This window comes from Trichosurus vulpecula, chromosome 5 (genome assembly GCF_011100635.1).
Source record: "Trichosurus vulpecula isolate mTriVul1 chromosome 5, mTriVul1.pri, whole genome shotgun sequence".
In the NCBI taxonomy this organism is placed as follows: Eukaryota; Metazoa; Chordata; class Mammalia; order Diprotodontia; family Phalangeridae; genus Trichosurus; species Trichosurus vulpecula.
In genome coordinates this window covers 270,651,974-270,673,408 of record NC_050577.1, presented here as the reverse complement: position 1 = coordinate 270,673,408, position 21,435 = coordinate 270,651,974, and the positions used below count along the sequence as shown (strand labels likewise).

The 21,435-nt window shown below is 48.3% G+C and overlaps 2 protein-coding genes across 2 annotated transcripts; both read left to right on the top strand.

Annotated features, from left to right (window-relative positions):
* Window positions 1–2,062: 2,062 nt before the first annotated feature.
* Window positions 2,063–4,346, top strand: HOXC11 (homeobox C11). The gene is made up of 2 exons (XM_036762050.1): window positions 2,063–2,735; window positions 4,114–4,346. Exons 1-2 carry the CDS (start codon window positions 2,063–2,065, stop codon window positions 4,344–4,346), a joined length of 906 nt encoding a protein of 301 aa, XP_036617945.1.
* An 11,534-nt stretch (window positions 4,347–15,880) lies between these two features.
* On the top strand, window positions 15,881–20,605 carry HOXC10 (homeobox C10). Its single transcript, XM_036761291.1, has 2 exons — window positions 15,881–16,631; window positions 20,328–20,605. Exons 1-2 carry the CDS (start codon window positions 15,881–15,883, stop codon window positions 20,603–20,605), a joined length of 1,029 nt encoding a protein of 342 aa, XP_036617186.1.
* The last annotated feature ends 830 nt before the right edge of the window (window positions 20,606–21,435 follow it).

Genomic DNA, 21,435 nt, shown 5'->3' with positions numbered 1-21,435 from the left:
ACCCACAGGCAGCAGCAGCAGTCGGGCGCCAAAGAGTACACGAAGATGACTTAGTTCGGGGGTAGAAGACTGGTTTAAGGGGTCCCTAGACAGAGGCTAAAGAAATTCTTCTGGCTATGGTCCCCAATAAGTCCTGGATGGGCAAAGGAAAACAAAATCTTGGGAAATGAAATAAAAATGAAAACAGAAGTTGCCTAGATAGAAACTCCAGATAGAAACGATCACAGCCCGGCCAGCTTTTTTCCCAGAAAGAGAAGCTAGTAAACCTTCTCTCCAGCAATTAGGTCTGAATTAATTTTAGGGGTATTGCCACCTCTTTTCTTTAAAGGAAAAATGGAGAGCAGTATTGGAAAAGTCTCATTTGCCATGCCCTTGAAGTCCCAAGCCGTGTTCTCTCCTCTCCACCAAATGCACTGCTGACATTCCCTCAAATAAACTTCTTTTTTCCTGCTCAGTTGTGTCTAGTGTGGTCATACTAAGTGGGAGCAGGATTGGAGTAGCGGCGGTCCCCCATTATAGGACACCGATCAAGTTGTTGGCCCTTCTAGAGGGGACCAAAAATCAAAGAGAGGAGAGGAAAGAACTTTGCCTGCTTGGGAGTGAGGGAACAAAAAAATACCCTGTCCTCAAACCTTTCCCAACCCAGCAGCAACTCCGAGGAAACGGGATGCGAGTCTGCAGCTGTCACCACCCCTGCCTTGGGAGATGGAAATTTTCCCCAAACGTGAGACCCGCCTACTCTAATGGAGTTGGGGGCCCCACCAGTTTAGATCAGCAGCTCTGATCAACCCCTGGCCGGCCTCGAAGCCTCCAGTTTCCGATCATTTCCAGGAAGAGAGAATTGGAGGAGGGAAGAACCCTAAAACTGAAGAAATGGTCCCAGAACCCCAGTGTTTGCCCGCAGCCCCGTCTGGGTATGGGCGGTGGGTCCAGAAAGGGGGATAAGGGATTGGCAGTGGATATGTGTGGGAGCCAGACCCAGAAGGGCAGGAGGGAGGGAGGAAGGGAAGGAGGGAAATATAAGACAAATGGTTTGGATCGGTCTTTTTCTTTGGGGTTTGGGGGTTTGAATCCACAGTGGATCTAGCTTTCTCGGCATTGATTGACAATAAAGGCGGGTATGAAATATTCACCAGGGCCACTCTCTCTCACTAAATATTTAACACAACATTAGAAGAGGTTTTTCCCAGACTTAGCCAGGCACCGGCTGGACTCCTTGGCTCGCCCCTCTGATAGATGACTAATTCCATAGCCCAAAGCGGTTGAGAAGGGAGCAGAGGAGTGAGAGAAAGTTAGGATGCTCAGAGCTGGGCTTAAAGACCTTTGGGAAACTTCTCTCACCTTGCTGTCCACCCAAAGAGAAAGAAAAGGACTCCCACACCCCACCCTCGTCCCCAGATCCAGGAGCAAGAAGTTACCAAACTCTCTCCCAATCTACCAAACAGGTTACTGTGTATAGTGGGAGCGAGGGAGTAAATCATTAAAACCCTGGAGGAGAAAGAGGAATAAATCCATTTCTACCCAGATGGAATGGGGTAGAAGTGAATGTCAACCCTCTACCCCCTCCCACACACACACACCTAGTCCCTGTCTAAATAAAGAGAGAAGGAGCGAGACCCCTTCCCCATATGTGAGAACTTCCCTCCCCTTCCCCCAGTCCTGAGGGGGGAAAAGCAGTAGGGATAAGAAAATATAACTAGCCCCCAAAACTCCCCCTCTCCGCCCGCCCCCACCCCCACCCTCTCTCCCCTTTTGCTCGCTCCCTGGAATGGAGAGGAGGGGAGTGACGAGAGAACAGGAATACAAATCTGCAATTGATTTTCATAATGTTTCTGCGGTGTTCTCAAACCAATCGCCTGAACCTCCCCGGTCTTACCTAAGAGAGAACCCCTCCTACGTCTCTGAAGTGCTCCGAACTGATATATGACAATATCTACTTTAGATCACGTGCTCGGAGAGAGAGACTAAGACGGATAACGCGTCATCTCGCCTTCCCAAATTTTTCCCCCCTCGCTAGACTGGGTCCAAAACCTCCATCTAGAGCAGGCAGAAAAGGAGAACGATGTTTAACTCGGTTAACCTGGGTAACTTCTGCTCGCCGTCGCGCAAAGAGAGGGGCGCTGATTTCGGCGAAAGAGGGAGCTGCGCCTCCAATCTCTATCTACCCAGCTGCACTTACTACGTGCCCGAGTTCTCCACCGTCTCTTCTTTCCTGCCCCAGGCCCCCTCTCGCCAGATCTCCTACCCTTACTCCACCCAAGTGCCCCCAGTCCGGGAGGTCTCCTATGGCCTGGAGACCTCGGGAAAATGGCATCACAGAAACAGCTACTCTTCCTGCTACGCTGCGGACGAGCTCATGCACAGGGAATGCCTCCCTCCTTCCACCGTGACCGAAATCCTCATGAAAAACGAAGGCTCCTACGGCAGCCATCACCACCCCAGCGCCCCCCACCCGGGCCCCGGCTTCTATTCGTCAGTCAACAAGAACAGCGTCCTGCCCCAAGCCTTCGACCGATTCTTCGACAATGCCTACTGTGGGAGCGACGGGCCGGCCGAGCCCCCGTGCGTGGGCAAGGGAGAAGGCAAGGGGGAACCCGATCCCCCCCAGCCCGGGGTCCTAGCTCCCCGGCCCGAGTCCGGCGGAGACCCGGAGGACGAGGAGGAGAACACTAACCCCAGCTCGTCCGGCTCGTCCCACTCAGCCAGCAAAGAGGCTAGCAAGGGAACCAGTTCCAGTAGGTAGCGAGTCTCCTAGCCAGTAAACTGGGGGAGGTTAAGGGCGGAGGGGGGAAGCAGGCGGGGGGTGTTGACTCGTGTTTTGGGTCGGTCTGATTTTATGTGGAGTTTTATAAGCATTCAAAGGATTTTATTATAACCTACAAAGCCCTCTCTCCCAACGACTCGACTTTTTACGATGGAGAAAGGGTGGGGAGCGAGGGAAAAGGGCTCTTTGGAAATGCTCTGTGAACCCCCCCCCCCCTTATCTCCCTTAGTCTGTGAAATTTTTAAAAGCACCACCATCGCGGGCGATATTAACTTTGATCGTGAACTTAGAGGAGCATTTAAGGAAAGAAGGATCGGGGACCTGGACTGCTGAGGGGGGTGGGAGGGAGGGGAGGAGTGGAGGGGGAGAAAGGGGAGGGCGAGAGTGAGACTGGGAGAAGAGAGAGAAGGGGTGGGGGGGCTAGAGAGGCAATTGAGCAGAACATTAAACAAGAGAGGCAATCGAGGGCTGGTTAGCTTCGTTTCCTTTTAGGTTTTCTTTAAAAATCGAAACGAAATATCTGGGGGTCCTTAGGGCCAGGGGCAGAACCGTCCATTGGTGGAAAGTGGTGGTGAGGGGACCACTGCAGGAGGCGGTATTTTGTCTGACTTCTGTGGGGTCTGGGGAAAGTAATAGTGAGGCTCCCCTCCCCGGACCCCGTCAGCAGCTCCAAGGCTTTCCTAAACTGCAAAATTCAATAACTAAAAATTCAGGCTTCAGGGAAGAGGTGGCCTCATTGAAAAGTGTTCTCGCTTCCCACCGACCGGCTCCTGGGCCTGGATCGCTGGAGTGGGTTGAGCGCCTGTACCCAACAGTTTCCCCGCTTTCCGTTCCACTTCCTTTGGCCAGGAGGATGGTGTGAGGATTTATAAGAAATAGACACTACAGAAGAAGTTGAGCGGGTAGAGAAGGCCCTTGGATTGGGAGGATTTAGCGAAAGACTGAGGAGAGGAAATAAATAGGCAAATGTGAAAATAGTCACTGGTTTTCTTTCTCCCCAGTCCCTCCTTTCCAGGTTCTGCTTATTCCTCCGTTTCCACTCTTAAATAATAGTTCACATTCAGGACATGCAAACAAATAGAGATGAGTCCCGGTAATAACATAATCAAGCCAAGCAATTCCGGGGGAAATCCGTTTGCAGAGCCTCTCGGTCCATATAAGCTGGAGCCAGTGGGGTCGGGAGACTGCATGTGCCCCGCTTCCAAGAGCATCCTGTCAGGATGGAAGGAAGAGGCTGGAGGTCAGGGCTGGGCCGGGTGAAGGGAATCTTCTCCCCAGGTTTCTGGGGTCTTTGGCTTCTGACTTGTCTCTTTCCCCCTCTCCTTGTACTTGTCCCCTCCTCCCTCCAGACGCCCCCCGCACCCGAAAGAAGCGCTGCCCTTATTCGAAATTCCAGATCCGGGAACTGGAGAGGGAATTTTTCTTCAACGTCTATATCAACAAAGAGAAGCGGCTGCAGCTGTCCCGGATGCTGAACCTGACAGACCGACAAGTGAAGATTTGGTTTCAGAACAGAAGAATGAAAGAGAAAAAACTGAGCAGAGACCGGCTGCAGTATTTCTCTGGGAATCCTCTACTGTAAACCTTGGACTGGGAGGGGGAGGTCAGGGGAAGGAGAAAAGTGTGGGGTTATCTTATTTTATTATTTTATTTTATTTTATTTTTCTAACTCGCCTTCTCTCTGCGGGTGGAAAACTGGACTATGTCAACTGGTGGGGGCTGTGGGGCTCCCCAATTCTCCCACCCCTCCCTTTAGTCTCTCCCCAGAACTATCTGTCTCCACATTTGGTCTGTGACTGTCGCTGTGGATGTCAGGGACTTTGTGTATGGGGGGTGGGGAGGTGATCAATCGCCAGTGGAAATCTTCTCTGGTCAAGATGAAAATTCTTTATTTAAAAAGCAAAAGCAAAGGAAAGCCACACCATACAACATTTTATTCGAATAGTTGGATTTGGACGGGCAACAGGATAGGGGTGGTGGGCGTCTGAGTCTAACCTGATAATGATGCCTTTCCCCATCCCTAGTGAGCAAAAACCTGGAAACGTCCTGCCTGAGAACTAGAGAGCCCTAAGCCTCCTCCAATCCCTCCCCAATTTCTTTCCACCTCCTGTGGGGGGTGGGATGGGGGAGCAGCAACTCGACCCTGACATGGTGTGAAATTCATGTACCTTCAATTTGGTGTTAGGTGTGCAGAGTCCGTGTCCTACCTCCGTCTGCACCTAGGTGCACAGCTGTGAACCTACGGAGCTGTCTTCTCCTGTACAGATGTTGAACCCTCTTTTCTGGTGCGAGATTCCTGATATTTTCTCCCAACCGTTCCTTTCTTCCCTCCCAGGTCTTTTACATCTGTATCTATAGTCTATGCAGTTGTTACCTCTTTTTTTTTAAGGAGAAAAAGAAAAAGAAAAATGGGGAGGTGTAGGAGGGAAGAAAAAAAAGCAAGGCTGGGGAGGGTAAGTTTAACACTTTCCCCACATAGTCCCTGAGAATTTTGTAAATACATTTCGCAAGTATTTTTCCTCCCCTTTGCCCCCCACTCACCCACCTATGTCGGGGAGAGGAAAAAGAAAAATGAAAAGTCTAAGAACCCAACTCTTCGTATGTATGCGTGTGCGTGTGAGTATGTGTGTGTGCAATTCCCATCCATCCCCATCCTGGGAGGGGGATTTCTGTGAATTTTTGTGGAAAATAAAGAGATTCCATTCTGTTCAAAATTATTATTTCATTTAGCCCTTTCATTAGGCTTTCTTCTTCTCCAAATCCTCAGTGTAGCAACCACTTTATGTATGGCATGAGAGACACTGTAGATACGGGCATGTCTGGATGGGAAGGGGAAAGCAAGACTGTTGAGGGTGGGAGACTAGAGGAGAGAGACAAGGAGATGGGAGACAGATACAAGAGATGCATGCGCCATGTAATCTTTATATGCTTATGGAATACTATATGCCCTCTGTGCTCGTGTGTGGATGAGTGTTTGTGTGTAGCTTCCTCTTCAGGCCGAGGAAACGGAGACTCCATTTTCCCTCCTAATCCTCTCCTTTCTCATGTGCACTCGGGGCCTGGTCCAAACTACCAGCAACATTGTGCTTTTAAGCACATGTTTGTTGTGGAGTTAATTGTAACCATCATCGAATTGAAATTTATAGGAATTTTCTTGGCTCCGCCGCCCTCCCTCCAGATGTCTCCGTCTGTCGCACTTAAATTTGCAGGGTTTTCTCCACCCCCTTCACGAGAAGACTGTATTGGAATTTTTATATATGGTGATTATTGGGAGAGGGAGGGAGAGAGAAGGAGGGGAAAGTCTTGGGGCCCTGAGATGGGGGGAAGGGGAGATGGGGCACAGTAATAATTACCCATAGCACCCCCCTCCCACCTAAGGCACCGTCGGAATATAAAGTCGAAGGGCAATGCGCTCTCCTTCCTTCTCCCACTCTCCCTCCCCCCTCCACCCTCCCCAGCACAAATGGCAAGGACACCTCACGGTTTCTCTAGACATAACAAACGAGAGCTAGGACTATCTTCGGACCATCCATTGGGGCCTTCTGTCTGCTACAACATTGCTCCTACCAGAGTATAAAATCAGCAAGATTCGTTTTATGAAGAGGGACATCGAAGTGAGAAGGGGGGTTAGGGCTTCGAGGGAGGAGATGGCTGGAGTGAGGCGAGGCGAGGAGCCTCAGCACCCAACTGTATTTGCATTTAGAGTTCCTGAAGATAGAAGGAGGGGCTCTCTCGATGTGTCTTATCACCCTTTCAGCCACGGACTCATGGGAAGGGGGGAAGCCCTCTAGTTTGTTATACTCGACTCAGGTTGGGAGGTTAGGGGTGAGGTGGATTGGGAGGATTCCATTTCCTCCTCCAAGCATTCTCTACATTCGGACATGTTTTTGTTCAATTCACAGAAAACATTTTTCAACACAAGTCTATTAGGTGAAAGTAAGGGAGCGAAATGACTGGTATGCTTCCTTTGACGTCGGAAAAGCTGCCAGTTCAGGAGCCGGTGACTATATGTTTAGTTTAGATAAATTGGGACCAATGTATACCCTATATAGATGGACATATACAATTTATTCATAACGTTTGTTTTCGTTTGGGGGAGAGGTATCTGCGGAAGAGTACGATGTTTTTCTTCTGGGTTTGTGTGTTTATTTAATTCTCTACGTATATCTGGTTTTATGCACATGGGCAGACACAGTTTGTCTATATGGGGGATGTGTAATTGTGCAGAATGTGTTCGAGAGCATTTGCGTGTGAGTGTGTGTGTGTGTGTGTGTGTGTGTGTGTGTGTGTTCGCGTGCGATGTATGTTTCCCTGCTGTAAGGTCATGAGAGTAGCGAGATGACTGGCTGACTTGGGGAGGGTGATGTGTTTCTGATAAAATAAGATGGGAACAAATATGTGAAATACACAGAAAGAAAGAAAATAAATGAACTCCATTGATTCGAGGAGACTCAGCTGACTTTGGGGAATGTAGAATTGAAACCTTAGGGAAATGACCGAAGCCTCCTAGGAGTCGGGTGTAGGCGAATTGGTTGGGCAGGGGCGGGAGTCGGGGTGCGGGGGGAGAGTGGGGGTGGGGGGGAGAAGAGTACGACCGGTATAGCTTGTTGAGGTAGGAAGAAAACATTTCTTTCTGAAAACCCTAATCCTTCCCGGGCCGGGATCTCCAAGACCCTGGCTCTCGCTACTCTTGCAATCTTACCCCCCGCCCCCCAAAAAGAGAGAGCGAGAAAAGGTTATTTCTCCGCCCTTTAAGAAAATCCACCTTTGATTCACTAAGTGCTGGACCAAGTCAGAGCTGCTCCAGCGTGGAGCCCTCTCCCGAGTTTTGCAGCTTTGGTTAATCCCTTCCAACAGCGGCGCTTCCCGGGAACAAAAGATACTAGTCTAGACGCCGCCATAAAGCGCCCCCCGCGCCTCTAAAACCAGCTTCATTTTGGCCTTAACGACCCAGTCTGGCCTGTGGGAGAAAGCTTCCGCACTAAACAGTAAACAAATCGGAGAGGGAATTTTCCTGGATCTCCCCTCCCCAATACCCGCACACCCCAACCCCCTTTCCTTGCCTTTTTTTCCTGCCTCCTTCCTTTTTCAGCTCTTCTGTTCCCCAAACCTACTCCTTCTCCCCCCCACCCCCCAGTAAATAAACCCGAGGCCTAGTTCAAAGTTTCCTGGAGCTAAAGAGGAATGCTGGTCGTAAAATCCAAGTTTATAGCGCACGTGGGAGTTTACAAGGGTATTAAGTGGTGTGGCCCAGGAGGGAGAGCCCGCTGGGCCCCTTGCCCTGGCTGGGTCCCTCCCCCTACCTTTTTAGGGCGACGGGTCAAGGGAGACTTTGGGGGACTTGAAAATATACTGGGTTGTAAAGGGAAAGGATGAGGGTGTTGGGGGATCTTGCAAGGTCGGATGCCCATCCAGAGGCACGGAGGGGATTCTTAGAATATATTTAGTCTGAGCTCCAGTTCTTCATACCTCCTACCCCTTCCAAAGTGCATTTCTGGAGAAGAAACACAGGACACAAAGGGAGGTGGGAGCATCGGATAAATGGAGCATTTTTGAAAAAGGCAAGATGAATCCAGCTATTAGGCTCTCCTACCAGCCCAGGCTGGGAATACAGACAACCCTCCACAGGCTGAGGGAAAGACTAAGAACGATTTCTCAGGTAGAGAGTTCAGGGGTTTTCTCACCAAGGAAAGGAAGAACTTTGAACTTCAAGGGAGTCAAGGGCGCCACCTCTAACCCCTCCCCTCGCAAAGAAGAGTCCGAAAGACTAGGCCTGGTCAGGCCGGGGTGGGGTGGGGGGGTGGGGGTGGATCCTTCCTTGGGGCAGTCGTTTTCCGTGTCTGGAGAGAATATGCCGGTTCCCGTTCAATCTCATATCCCTAAACAAGTCTCCCATCAGTCCATACCAGTCCACGCGACAACACTTCTTTATTATTCTTATAAACCTTTTGAAATGGTAACACTAGGGAAGTTTTCAAAACTTTGTTTGGCATAAAAGTTTTACAAGATTTTCCCCTCCCCTTTTTCCTTCCCCCCTCCCTTTTTTTTCTGTCCACGCCCAGAGTTAGATCTTGGATCCATGCCCAATGTTTCCCTAAGGGATAGGGAGTCAGTTCAGATGGGGGGGGGGGGGCTAGGTTTTACTCCCTCTCAGTTCATAACCAGAGAGCACTCCCTAGAGCAAAGGTGGAGGAGGGTGGGATGAATATACTCCTGCAGGAGTTTCCACCTTGGACCTGAGTTCCCTTAGAGGACTCGGATGTCCAATACTTTTCTTTTTCTGTTCTCAAGATACCCTCCCTCAAAGTTTCCCAAAATAAAGGCATCTTCTTAGAATTACCTCAAGGAGAACCCTATATAAGTGGGATAGATCTACTCCATCTACCCCTACACACACACACACACACACACACACACACACACACACACCACAAAGCAATTGTGCTCACTGTCTCCATTAGGCCGGTATGTTTCTCTCTCTCTCTCTCTCTCTCTCTCTCTCTCTCTCAACACACACACACACACACACACACACACACACACACACACACAAACACCCGCAGCCCCTGAAGTAGGGAAACATAACCTTGACTCCAATCCAGGAAGCGATTTGGGTAGGGTCGATGTACAGAGATCTTAGCAGCCAGGCTGGGGAGCAGGGCCAACAATGGCTTTGAAGAGTCTTTGAGGCGAGAGACAGAGAAATTGAGAAGCCAAGAAACCCAGGGTCCTCAGCAATCGCTTCCGGAGAGTTGTCGACCTCAGGACCCAGCGGAGAACTGAGAACAAAGGCTCTGTGCATTGGGAAGTGGACTTGAAACTGCAAACCTAGGAGCTCTCTTTCTGTCCGTAGGTCTTTGGGCGAATTATCTGATCCAGTTTGCCACTAACTTTCAGAATATAAGGACGAGGGGAAGAGTGGAGAAAAGATAGTGAGAAAGCCAACTACTTCTTTTGCCCAACCAGCTAAATCTTTCTTCTCCACCTCCCAGTCCTACAGACTTTGGGCAAAGTGCCCCCAAATTCATATCTGTCCTCTGGTGCCAACCGTGTTGAGAAAACGAAGCATGGTGTGACCCAGTAGGGGAGAAAGCCATTCGGGAGCTGGTAGAGAGTATTAGAATCAGTTATTAACCTTTTTGGAAGTTATATGGACATAGAGTTGGGGATCCATAAGCCCTCCTAAAGATGAAGAAACTTACTTGTTTTCCATATTCTTTACTTCAAGTGGCCTTTTCTGGGGCCTGGATCATGGCACCCCTACCTTTCACCTTATCCAAGGAGAGCTCTCGCCTTCCCTGGCGCCGCCCTCTGGGAGCAACCTGAGAAGGTCAACAGCAAATCTACTGGGCTTGGGGTGTTCGGTGGAAAGCCCCAGAGCTTTCATAAAAATACTACAGCTTTTCCCGTACAGAAAGGCAGACAGAAAGGAGAGGTGAGAATTGCTGCAGTATTAACTTTGTCAAGGAAAATTATAAAGGATGATAAAAAGGAAGAAAAAGGAAAGAGGAAATTAAGGAAGAAGAAAAGAGAAATAAAAGAAAGAAATGAGAAAGGGAAAGAATGCAGGAAAGAGAAATAGAGGAAAAAAAAGAAAATGGAAAGGAAAGGGTCAAAAGTCAGTTTTCTAAAGGTGCCTTGGTATGGGCTGGAGGAGCAGTGGACTAAGAAACTTTGGGATCCATCCCTGGAAGAGGAATTTAATAAGGTTAAAGAAAACACAGACTTTCCGCCTTTTCTACCTTAGAATCCCAGCCCGCCTGTCCCACTCAACCTCAACCCACGCCCTCCCAGGAGCCAGGGATGGTTGGAGAGACAAATTCAGGGATTGAAAGAAATTTGAGAAATAAACCATAAAACCAAAGGACTGGGATCACTTGTGGCCCTCAAAAAAAAAAACCCAACAACCCAGAATTGCTTGCTTTCTGCTCTGTTTTTCTTCGAAGCTTTTGTTGTCTGGGTTTTTTTGGGGGGGTGGGGGTAGGGATCGAGTAAATGTTGAGTGAGGTAAGAAAATAATTGGCAAGATTAGTGTTCTCAGACTGGGGGTGCTGGTGTTGTTCTTGTGTATATAGTGAGAAACGGAGGATGTTTGTCTGTATACATCGGAAGAATATCAGACCAGTGTGTGTGGTGATCGCTACATTCTCCTGAAGGTTTCTGCTCTGCGCATATGGTATCCGTATCTGTGTTTATTAGATATACACATGTACATTGTGAATAACCAGATACCTAGGTGTGTGTACGAAATATAATACACAAATGTATATATGTAAATGCACATTCAAATATGTAGTAAAGGCTGCTGCTTATTTTACATGTGTTAAAACACGGCAACTGAATACACCGTGACTAGGTTTCTTCATAACCAAATATATTTCAAAACCTAAATTTGTGTATATACTCATGTGCTGAGGCCTCCAAAAACATCTACCTATTTTTTCTTTTCAATCTTTCTCGGGTCAGTCAGCTTTCTTCAGATTTCACGAAAGATTTTCATGGCGGTCAGCCATATCCAGGGCTAAGCGAAGAGAATAAAACCTTGTCTTTAAGGGGGAAGAAAATTGGATTTTTCTTTGATCACAAATTTGGGAAAATCGAAAATCTCAAAATCCCTGTAATTTAGATTCCTGGATGCCGCCTGTGCCCTTCGATCTTCCTTTCGCTGGAAGCGATTCCAACACATACACAGGCACATACGTACGTGCATAAAAGAGCAGGTTTGCGCGAAGGTATCATTAGATTTTTTTTTAACCATCTCTGGAATTAAAAAAAAATCTCTGTCCTGAGAAAAGTCGCCTTATTTTTTAGGGGAGTAAGTAGGGGTGTTCTTCAGTCTCTTTTCGAGGTCTCCTGTCATTTTTTCCTGCCTTCCCTTCTCATTTTCTGCTTTTAAAAGTAAGGCCTCTTAGCCTGTTCTGACCCAATCCCTGACGCCTGGTTCTTTCTATCCACATGGTCAGACCTAAGCTTAGACAGAGAGCCATAATCCCGACTGTGGAACAGAGTCTTCCCCAGTACAGCAGAGTCCGGTTTTAGTGAATATAGCATTGATAAGGAACCTCCTAGCTGGAGAGTGGGGTCCCCAGCAGACAACTCTGAGAGAGATTTAGCTGAATGGCCTTGGGGCCACCCCAAGGAAGATGTCTCTTTTTGGTCCTAGAATTACCGGGTAAAGAGAGGTAGCGGAATAAACTAGGAAATTGGAAAGGATTATTGTGTGTGCAAAGTAGGGGCTGGGCCTATGCCCAACTGAGGCACATGGATCTCCTAGATGACTGAAAGATCCCCCAAATCCTTACCCGCATCAAATGAACAGGGATCCCTGGTTTTACAGGCCTGACGGGGAAAGGAAGTGAGGTAGCAACTAAAAGAAAAAATTGGAGAACAAATTTCTGAAAAGAAAAAAAGTGGAGGTCATTGATGAGATCCGTACCACAGTAAAATTCCTTCCCCCTCCCCCTATATTTATTCAAACTAAACTTTTGAAATGCCGGAAAGGGATTTGTCCCCCTCCCTTCGACTGACTGAGTAGGAGGGCAGGAGCCAGGAGAAGGGAGCAAAACTATTTGGAGTGTGTGATTGGGAGCTCCCATTCCCCCAAGTGTGGGGCCTAGGGCCTAGGTCGAGAGCCCTCAGGCAGGGGAGACGCGGCCGCCGCTTTCTGGGTGTCTTTGAACGCCAGGGCCGGGACAATAGGATGGAATCTGTCTTTGCTCATGGACTAGAGAAAGGGAGAGTCAGGGAAAAGAGGGTGGAGGCCCAAAGAAGATCTTGAATTTTCTCCAAATTTCGAACCCTAACAAGAGAATGCCTCTAACCGCACTCTCCCTCTCCCCTCACCGCCCCCCACCCAGTGTTAAAGTTCTCTCTTTTCCTATTCCCAGGGTTCTCTGGGGTCCGTGCTCTTCATTCACTGCCCCCTCCCAAAGTCTCTAACCCCCCCCCCCCCAATAAGTTATTGAAGTCCTCCTTGTTCACTGTCTTCTGCTTTAATAGAGCCGCGTTCGCTTTTATCCTGCGTAATTAGAGGCAAACATTTGTCCCACCGGGGGTCCCACTTAAGCTGATGAATTTGATTTCTTTTTTCATTAATGGACCGTGTTTATCATACTTCTAATTATTTCAACTTTAAACACTATTTGTTCTGGTGAGGAGGTGGGAGGCAAAGGCAGAGACTCTCCACCTCCTTGAATGGGGTATTCTTCTTCTTCTTCTTAATAACCCTGAAGATCCTTATTAGTGTACATCTCCCCCCCCCCACAAGCTCTGAGGTGAGGGTGGGGGTGGGGGTGGATATTTTTATTGGGGGGCAGGGCGTAGGGGAGAGAATTGAAGGGCGGGAACTTTAGTCCTGCTTTTCTCTGTTTAAATCCCAGGTTGGGTCTGGATGGAGGTTTTGTTTGGCTTTGAGGGGGAATCTGGATTTTCTCTCAGCCCCTCCGCCCCCCCAGTCCCTTTTCCAAAGTCCAAGGGGCTGCAGACTCAGCACAGCCACATAGTCCAGGGGCCCCATAGATGTAGTGGAGGAGAGGGCTCAGTTTCCCCCCTAGCTCGGAGGCCCAGGGAGCCGATGAGAGAAACGGCAAGCCTCAAACCAGCCCTCAAGGATAGCGGGGCTGGGGAGTTGGGATTGAGGGGGTGAGGTACAAATTCCTAGGCGAGTTGGGGGCCGTGGATGATAAAGACAGGGGAGAGGGCCCGGAAGGAAGGAAAATAAAAGCTCAGCCAAAGAGGGGGAGGGAGAGCCCCCCAAAGCCATATAATTCTCAATTGCCTTGGTCTTTAATTTCATCGCCCTATAAATGAGGAAATATCAGTTCCCATACTAAATTTTTATCCTCGGCTGATAAATATGACGGGGGAATTTTCGTTGGGTCCTCGTAAAAGAGAACGGTTTCGATCAAACTGGTGGGAAAGGACTATGCAGATAATACAAACAGACTGGCCGTAAAGCGTCCGGTCGCTTTCGAAGAGGGGAGGGGGTGAGGAAAGCTTGAGGTGGGGGGACAAATGGTTCTTTGCTTGAAGCCGGCTGAGCCTCTTCTGCTGCCTAAAGGCTTTAACCTTGTCCAAGAAAACGGCGCGACATGGCTCGGCTGGCCACAGAGCTATTTCCCCGGCCAAGCAAGTGCAGAGGCTCCTGCAGAAAACTCTTGGCCCAAACCATTTCCAAACCAATTCCGCCTCTGGGAATTGGGGGAGGGCGACCTGGGTCACCCTCCTCCTTGTTCGCTGGGTCGGAGCCTTCTACCGCAGAGCGCTCCAAATCTTGTTTCTTTCTGACCCGGAGGACGGAAAATTCAATTTATTTTCTCAATTCCCGCCACCCCTCATGTCTCCTTAGTTGGTCCCAGGATCTGGCACTACTCTTGCTGCCCAGGGCCGGGCTGCCTTCTCCCGGAGGGACCCCGGCTTGCTCCTTCAAACCCCCGCGGATGGTGGTCAGCTCTCTTCCTTTCTTTTGCCCCAGCCCAGCGGGTTCGGGACAACAGTGAACCGTTGGAGAAGCGGGAACCCAGGAAAAGGATCAGACAGCCAGGGAAAAAATGTGGGACTACCGGAATGACCAGTTATTCTTCGGTCCTATTTCTAAGAGGAGGAGGGGGAAAGAAGCAGGGAGAGAATGTAGTTCGCTTTGGGAGAAAGGCGAGCGAGAAATGAGAAAATAATTATTTCCAACTTGTACCGCTCCTGTTTTTATTTATTATACAGGACCCACTCTCCCCTACACCTACTCCCTTAAAAGTCTCCCTCGGCCCTCGTTTCAATTCGTACATTAGACTATCCTGGGGCTAGGTTCTGTTTCTTCGATTTGTCTCCTGGGTTACTGCCTTCGGCTGCTGGTTCCTCAGAAACGGAACTATTTTCCTGATTTTTCCCATTCTTTCTCTTCCCAGGTATATGTTTCCGCAGTTGGAGAAGGGGTAGGGAGAGCAAATTCATGAATCACTTAGAGAGTTCGGTTTCCTTGCTCTCTTCCAAATGAAGACAAACCCGGATATAAGGCGAGCCTCCTAGAGAATGGTATTTACAAACCCGTCGGGCTAGGATAGAGAAGTGGGGAAAGGAGGCAATAAAAAATGGGGGAAGGGGGTTCAAAAAGGAGTGGTGGGGACAGGGAGAGAATACTTTCTCGTTCTGGGAGTGCCTGATATCCTACCACAAACTCCTTCGAGAGGATCTACCAAGTTACCGTGACTTTCTTCCCCACCCCCCCTCCAAAGAAATGGGATTTCCTTCTACCAACATACTCCAGCAGGAACCTGACCCTCAATTTTTCTCCCTGACAAACGCTATTCTAGCCCGTCTCAATATCAAATTACCACCCGAAAAGATCTAGGAGAGAAGTGGAGGGAAGGAGAAAAGTTTAGTTCAATTTGAAGTCCCTCTTGGATTTCTCCCCTCCTTAGGGTCACCCATGACTGAAAGCTCCTCAGACAGCAACCCCCATACACACATATATTGAGAAAAAGAATGAGGTTGGAGGAGGAGAGAAAAGGAAGAAGGGGAAAGAAATAAGTACCTGAAGCATATCTTGACCTTTTAATTTGAATTTGACTTTGTTTTTATTTCCAGTTGTCTTTCTCTTTCTGCCTCACTTACTTTAACCCCCTCTTCCTAGCAAATAAACTTTAGCTATTGGTAAATAAACCCCACTCTCCCCTTTACCCCGCAACCCCTATCTCCTTCACCTTCTCCCCTCCCTCACCGCCCCCCCCCCATCCCCGCCCCCGCCCGATGGTCCACCAGTCCTCAGGTCTCTTCCTTTGTTCAACGTGAAGGTCTCTGACGTCCTTACCCAGCGTCGACTGCTAGGTGGCGCTGTTACTCCACGATGCGCGCTCTCTCTGCCTACAACTTGACCCCGCTGACGTCACGGCCGTCTGAATCGTCAAGGCCATTTTCAAATCCCATTGGTCTAGCGGTCACATGGTGAGGACCTGGTGCTTGGATAATTATGGAGCTGATATTTTCTCCGAGGCCCTCCCCCCCTCCCTCCCTCGTCGCTCCCTTCACTCCCCTTCCACCCCCCACCCCCGGATGGGGAAAAAAAAAAAAAGATGTCAGCTCCTCGGCTGTAGTATTGCTCCTTAAAAACCCCTCTCTCTGAAAATGACATGCCCTCGCCATGTAACTCCTAACTCGTATTTGGAGCCCCTGGCTGCGTCTTGCAGAGCGGAGACCTATACGTCCAACCCAGGGATGTACATGCAATCCGGGAGTGACTTCAACTGTGGGGTGATGAGGAACTGTGGGATTGTGCCCTCTCTCTCCAAGAGAGACGAGGGCGGCAGCCCCAGCCTCTCTCTCAACACCTACCCGTCTTACCTTTCGCAGCTGGACTCGTGGTGCGATCCCAAAACCGCGTACCGTATAGAACAACCTGTTGGCAGACAGCTGTCGTCCTGCTCCTACCCAACTAGTGTCAAGGAAGAGAATGTGTGTTGCATGTATAGCGCCGAGAAAAGGGCAAAAAGTGGTCCTGAGACAGCCCTCTACCCTAACCCCTTGCCCGAGTCCTGCCTCGGGGAGCACGAAGTCCCTGTCCCCAGCTATTATAGAGCCAGCCAGAGCTACCCCACCCTGGAGAAACCGCCCCACTGCTCTGGGGCGACCGAGTTCGAGGCTAGTTTCGAACCCCGGGCTAGCCTCCATCCCCGGAGTGAACATCTGGAATCGCCTCAGCTTGGGGGGAAAGTGAGTTTCCCGGAGACTCCCAAGTCGGACAGCCAGACCCCAAGCCCCAACGAAATCAAAACGGAGAAGAGCCTGGTGGGACCCAAAACCAGTCCTTCGGAAAGCGAGAAGGAGCTGAGTAAGACTACAGACACCAGTACCGATAATTCGGATAACGAAGCAAAAGGTAAGCCGGGGCTAGAGGGAAAGGGGTCCCGGCTGGGACCGGTGGGAACTTGGTCTTCGCAACCTTGGCCCGGGGGTGCGGGGGGAGGGGGAGAGAAATGAGGAGTGGATCAGGAACTCTGGGGCAGGAAGCGGATTCCTGCCCCCCAAATTAATAATAACAACGCCAACATTAATGATACTGGAATGGACTATGTGGCTTCTTGTTATTATTAATGTCGGGTAGAACATTGCGGAACCGGAACGAACTAGGCTGGAAGGCGCAAGGTTGGGCGTCTGCCCGCAGAATGGTTGGGGGTGGGGTGCTCCTTTCTATTGGGGGCTTTCTGTTAGCTTCCCAGTGTTTGCGTTTCCGCCTCTTCGGGGCTGCCGATTTGGAGGCTTATTATTTTTACTTATTTATTTATTTTTTGCCTGAGGTCAGAGGCTTGAAAATAGCTTAAAATGGCGATCTGCAGGCAGTGAGCGGCCCGGCCGAGCGCTTAGGGAAAGAAACGAGAATTCAGTTGGTTGCGTCCTCCTGGCTGAAAGTTGTTTCCGTGGTTGTTTTCGTTAGAATATTTTGTATGTATTTCTGACCGGTTTTTTGTTCTGGCTTTCTGGGCTGCGAGGCTGCAGGGAGAGAGAGGCTACTAGGGGCTGAAGGTGCTCTCAGACCTTCTTTCCTCAATGCTCCAGTCCAGCGACTGCTGGGATTTGAGACTGAGAATTGAGTTTGGTCATCTTTCGATTTGGGCTTGTAGATTTTCTCTTTCTTTCTTATTCCTTTTTTTTTTTATTTGAATTTTGGCTTCTAGGGCAAATTGCAAGTGAGGGCTTGAGAGCTTTGTGGGCGTGTGACTTGTCGAGAGCGGTTTCCTCTCAGTCCGGGGTGTATGTGGCTTTGACTGGGTATGATTGTGATTTTGGTTGGAGGGACAGAAGCTTCCTTCCGCTGGAGCGCAGGGTTCAAGATTCAGTTGTGCTGAAGGGATCTCTATGATCATGATCATTCTCTTGCTCCCTAGAAAGGATTCGGAGGAAATGGAGCTGGAATGAAGGGGGAGGGGGCTAGATGAGTGGGGGAAATGAATTTCTCAGAAAAGTTGGAGAGAAATGCATCGGAATAGTACAACAGGGAGGGATAAACCCGCTCCCCACGCCGCTGGTGAGCTCGAGGCTGTATATAAGGGGTACTCATTTGGGTATAAAGGCTGGTGAAATATTGAGTGCCCAGGAGCCATCGTGGTTATGTTGCTTTGTATATGAATGAAAGATATACATGTATATCTGGAGACCCGTGTGTGTTACACACACACAAATACACACAAACACACACACACACACACACACGCTTTTTGGAGGGTTTTGATAAGAGACTTTCAACCTTCCCGCCCCGCTATGCAAAGGCATCCTAAAATCACCTTGGTGAATTGGCCTTTACAAAGCCCAGCCCTCTAGGGCTCCATCCCTTATCCCCAAAGGGAGAGAGACTGTGAAGGATATGTGGGTGTGTTATTCACGCACATATATAGGTTTGGGGAGTCTATCTAATATTTGCGTGCATATTAAATACAGTTCACAGATACACACATGCACCCGGACACGCTGGAAGATGCACTTTGTTGGGAGCTGCATCACAACCTTACACAATGCAAAGTCAAGGTTAACAAAAAAAAACCAAAACCAAAAACAATACCCCTTTCCTCTCTTCCTTCTTCACCCACCCCAAAGGCTCCCCTCTCCTTTTTAGCCCATGATTGTGTGGATACATCTCACTCAACCAGTAGTTTTTCATATGTATACATTTCCTCTATTCCAGCTTCCTCCACCTGGGCTGTGGTAGAGGGTAGAGAAGGCCATTCTCTTGTTTTAATCATCCCCCCCCAAAAAAAAATACCCCTCCAATATCGAAATTAAAATAGCCAGGATATTGGTTGGTCTTGGTGGCCTTCTTTTTCATAAAACAGGTCGAGGTGTGGAAGAACCAGCGGTAGACGATTTTTGGTATTCGGCTCTTTCCCCTGAAGACTCAAGTTTGCTTTTTTTTTCTTATGCCTAGTCATTCTCCTCAATTTCCTCAAACAATGGCAGAGCTGATATGAGCTTTACTTAGTGCAGCGAAGGGGCCTAGGACATGCAACTTAGCGAAGCCGATAGCTTGGCAATATGTTTCCTTTCCAGAAAACTGTTTCTGAATTTGCCAATAGCCAAGCTGAATAGCTAAGTTTTTCCACAACCAAATCTCCAAAGCCTTTTCTCCTTTTTCGTTAGGCAATATGCTAAGGAAAGAGATCTGTGTGCATGTGTGCACATGCACATATATACGTATGCATGCATATATTCATATACCTGTATATTTTATATGTGCACACATACATGCAGGAGAGGCTTGGGGATTTGTTGGTGAGGAAGCTCAGCAAATTCTGATGTAGTGGACTGGTAGTGATCTATTTTGTTAAGATGCATATGGCTAACGTATGGGGTTCTTTAGGCTGTAGGTCTTCATTGAATCAGATAAAGCTCATATAAGATATAGAGCCCTGCCATACAGCCCAACATATATATGTACATGAATTTTAATCTAATCTATAGACACAATATGCACAGTGTATTTTGAAATCTATTATACACGCATGTACATTTAATCTAATCAAAGTACATAATATATACATATATCACCTAACATGTGCATTATATATATATCAACATTTTGTTTATATATGTGTAATATGTATATAAATATTTGGATTGCATAAATGCATACACATTTACATATTATATACACGTGTATACATACATTTTTATATATGTGTATTGTGTGTATGTGTGCATGTGTGTATACACACATACACATATATAGTTTATGGGACCATAAGATTGAGCTTGTTTCTTGGCCAAATCTTCCTTTTCCTCCTCCTTAGCTCCTCTCCGTAAAGGAGGTTTCCTAAGTGAATGTCTTTAGGATGCCTCTGTGTTAATATGTGGGACTCAACAGTCTCCAACCCCCCTTTTTCCTCCAACACACCTTTGTGGAGGGAGCTGAAGAAGAGTTAAGGAAGTGTTGTTGGAGAAAGTCAGGGTCCTGTCTAATGCTGCTTGGGGGTGGGGGGAGGTGGAGGGTAAAGAAGGGGAATGGAGAATTAGTGGAGGAAAGTGATCTGGAGGTGACCAACCCTTTAGGACTCGGGCAAGTTCCCTTGTTAGTGTCTGAAAAGGCCACTGGAGGCCAACGACTCATTGCAGTTGTCTCTTGGATTGGGGCAAACCGGACTCCCTCAACTCAAACAAGGACAGGACTTCTGTTGGTGATTTTCCCCAGATGAAATAGGGTCAAAGGAGGGTTATACGGCTAGGGGTGACCCGTAGGTATCAGTCTTAGAAGAGAATACCTAAGAGGAATCTAGATCTCTTGGGTTCTTCTAATTCTTCATGGATTTAGTGCCCTAAAAAATAAGAACGAATTAACCCACCGGAAAATCGAAAACCTCCCCTTCCCCCTTGCCCTTTCCCGAAAAAGGACTAAGCCCTAAAGATACTGTTCAGTCCTAAAGTCAGAGCCACGGACACCTTATCTCTGGGAGGGGGCGGGGGGTGGGGAGAAGCTCCTCTCCCCTCTTAGTCCCTGTTCCCCACCGCAGTCCATGTAAGTCTATAGTGAGCTGCGATGTTTTGAGTCTTAGTGGGATACTTATATCAATAATGTTATTTTTAACAGAGGATATAAAGGCAGAAAACACGACAGGAAATTGGCTGACAGCAAAGAGCGGAAGGAAGAAGAGGTGCCCCTATACTAAACACCAGACGTTGGAACTGGAGAAAGAGTTTCTGTTCAATATGTATTTGACCCGAGAGCGCCGCCTGGAGATTAGCAAGACGATTAACCTTACAGACAGACAAGTCAAAATCTGGTTTCAAAATCGCAGAATGAAACTCAAGAAAATGAACCGAGAGAATCGAATTCGCGAACTGACCTCCAATTTTAATTTTACCTGAGCGCGCAGGCTCCCCGCCCCCTCCCGCCCCCCTCTCTGTCCCCGCCCCTTCCTCCCCCTTTGTGCGGGCTGAGTTTTTTCCCCGAGTATAAATGCACTGTGTATGCAAAAAGAAAAAAAAAAAGATCTCAGACTCTCCTTCGGAGAGACTTCTTGTTGGTGCAGCGAAGAAGCCTCAATATAAGCAAGAGAAGATCTATATATCTATACCTATGACTATATGTGTGTGTGCATACACTCAGCATCCTTGCAATCCATGTAGAGTTAAGGTTAAATCCATCCAGATCGTTCAAAGAAAGAGAGAGAAGCCCACAAAAAATGTAAGGTATCCCCAGCTGCACGATAAGAATCGCTCCTTCCTCTGCATTGTATATTTAGGGTAATAGACGTTTTGGAAACTTTGGCTAGTGTTGTGTGTTTGCTGTAGCCACCCAGCGCTTCCAACACCCCCCCTTCCTAACCCACCCCATGAGTGTAGCGTTAAGTCAAGCTGAGAAATCTGCTCCGTGTCTTGTACTTGTACAGCTTTTGTCCCTCACCTCCCCCCAGCCCCCAGCCCGACACCCCCACCTCCATCCCAACCCTGAGAAATGACATCTCAGACAGTCTCTCCAGAGGAACAATTCTGAATAAAAGGAAAGGGCATAGACAGAATGACTGTCCCCCCTCCCCCCAAGACTGAACAAGTCCAGCTCTGGTCGTCGTGTTATTTAAAGATATTCTGTATGTTGTATCTTTTGCATGTAGCTTCCTTAATGGAGAAAAAAAATCCTAATAAATTTCCAGAATCTTACTCCTCAAATGGGTATATTTTTTAAAAGTGATTTTCAG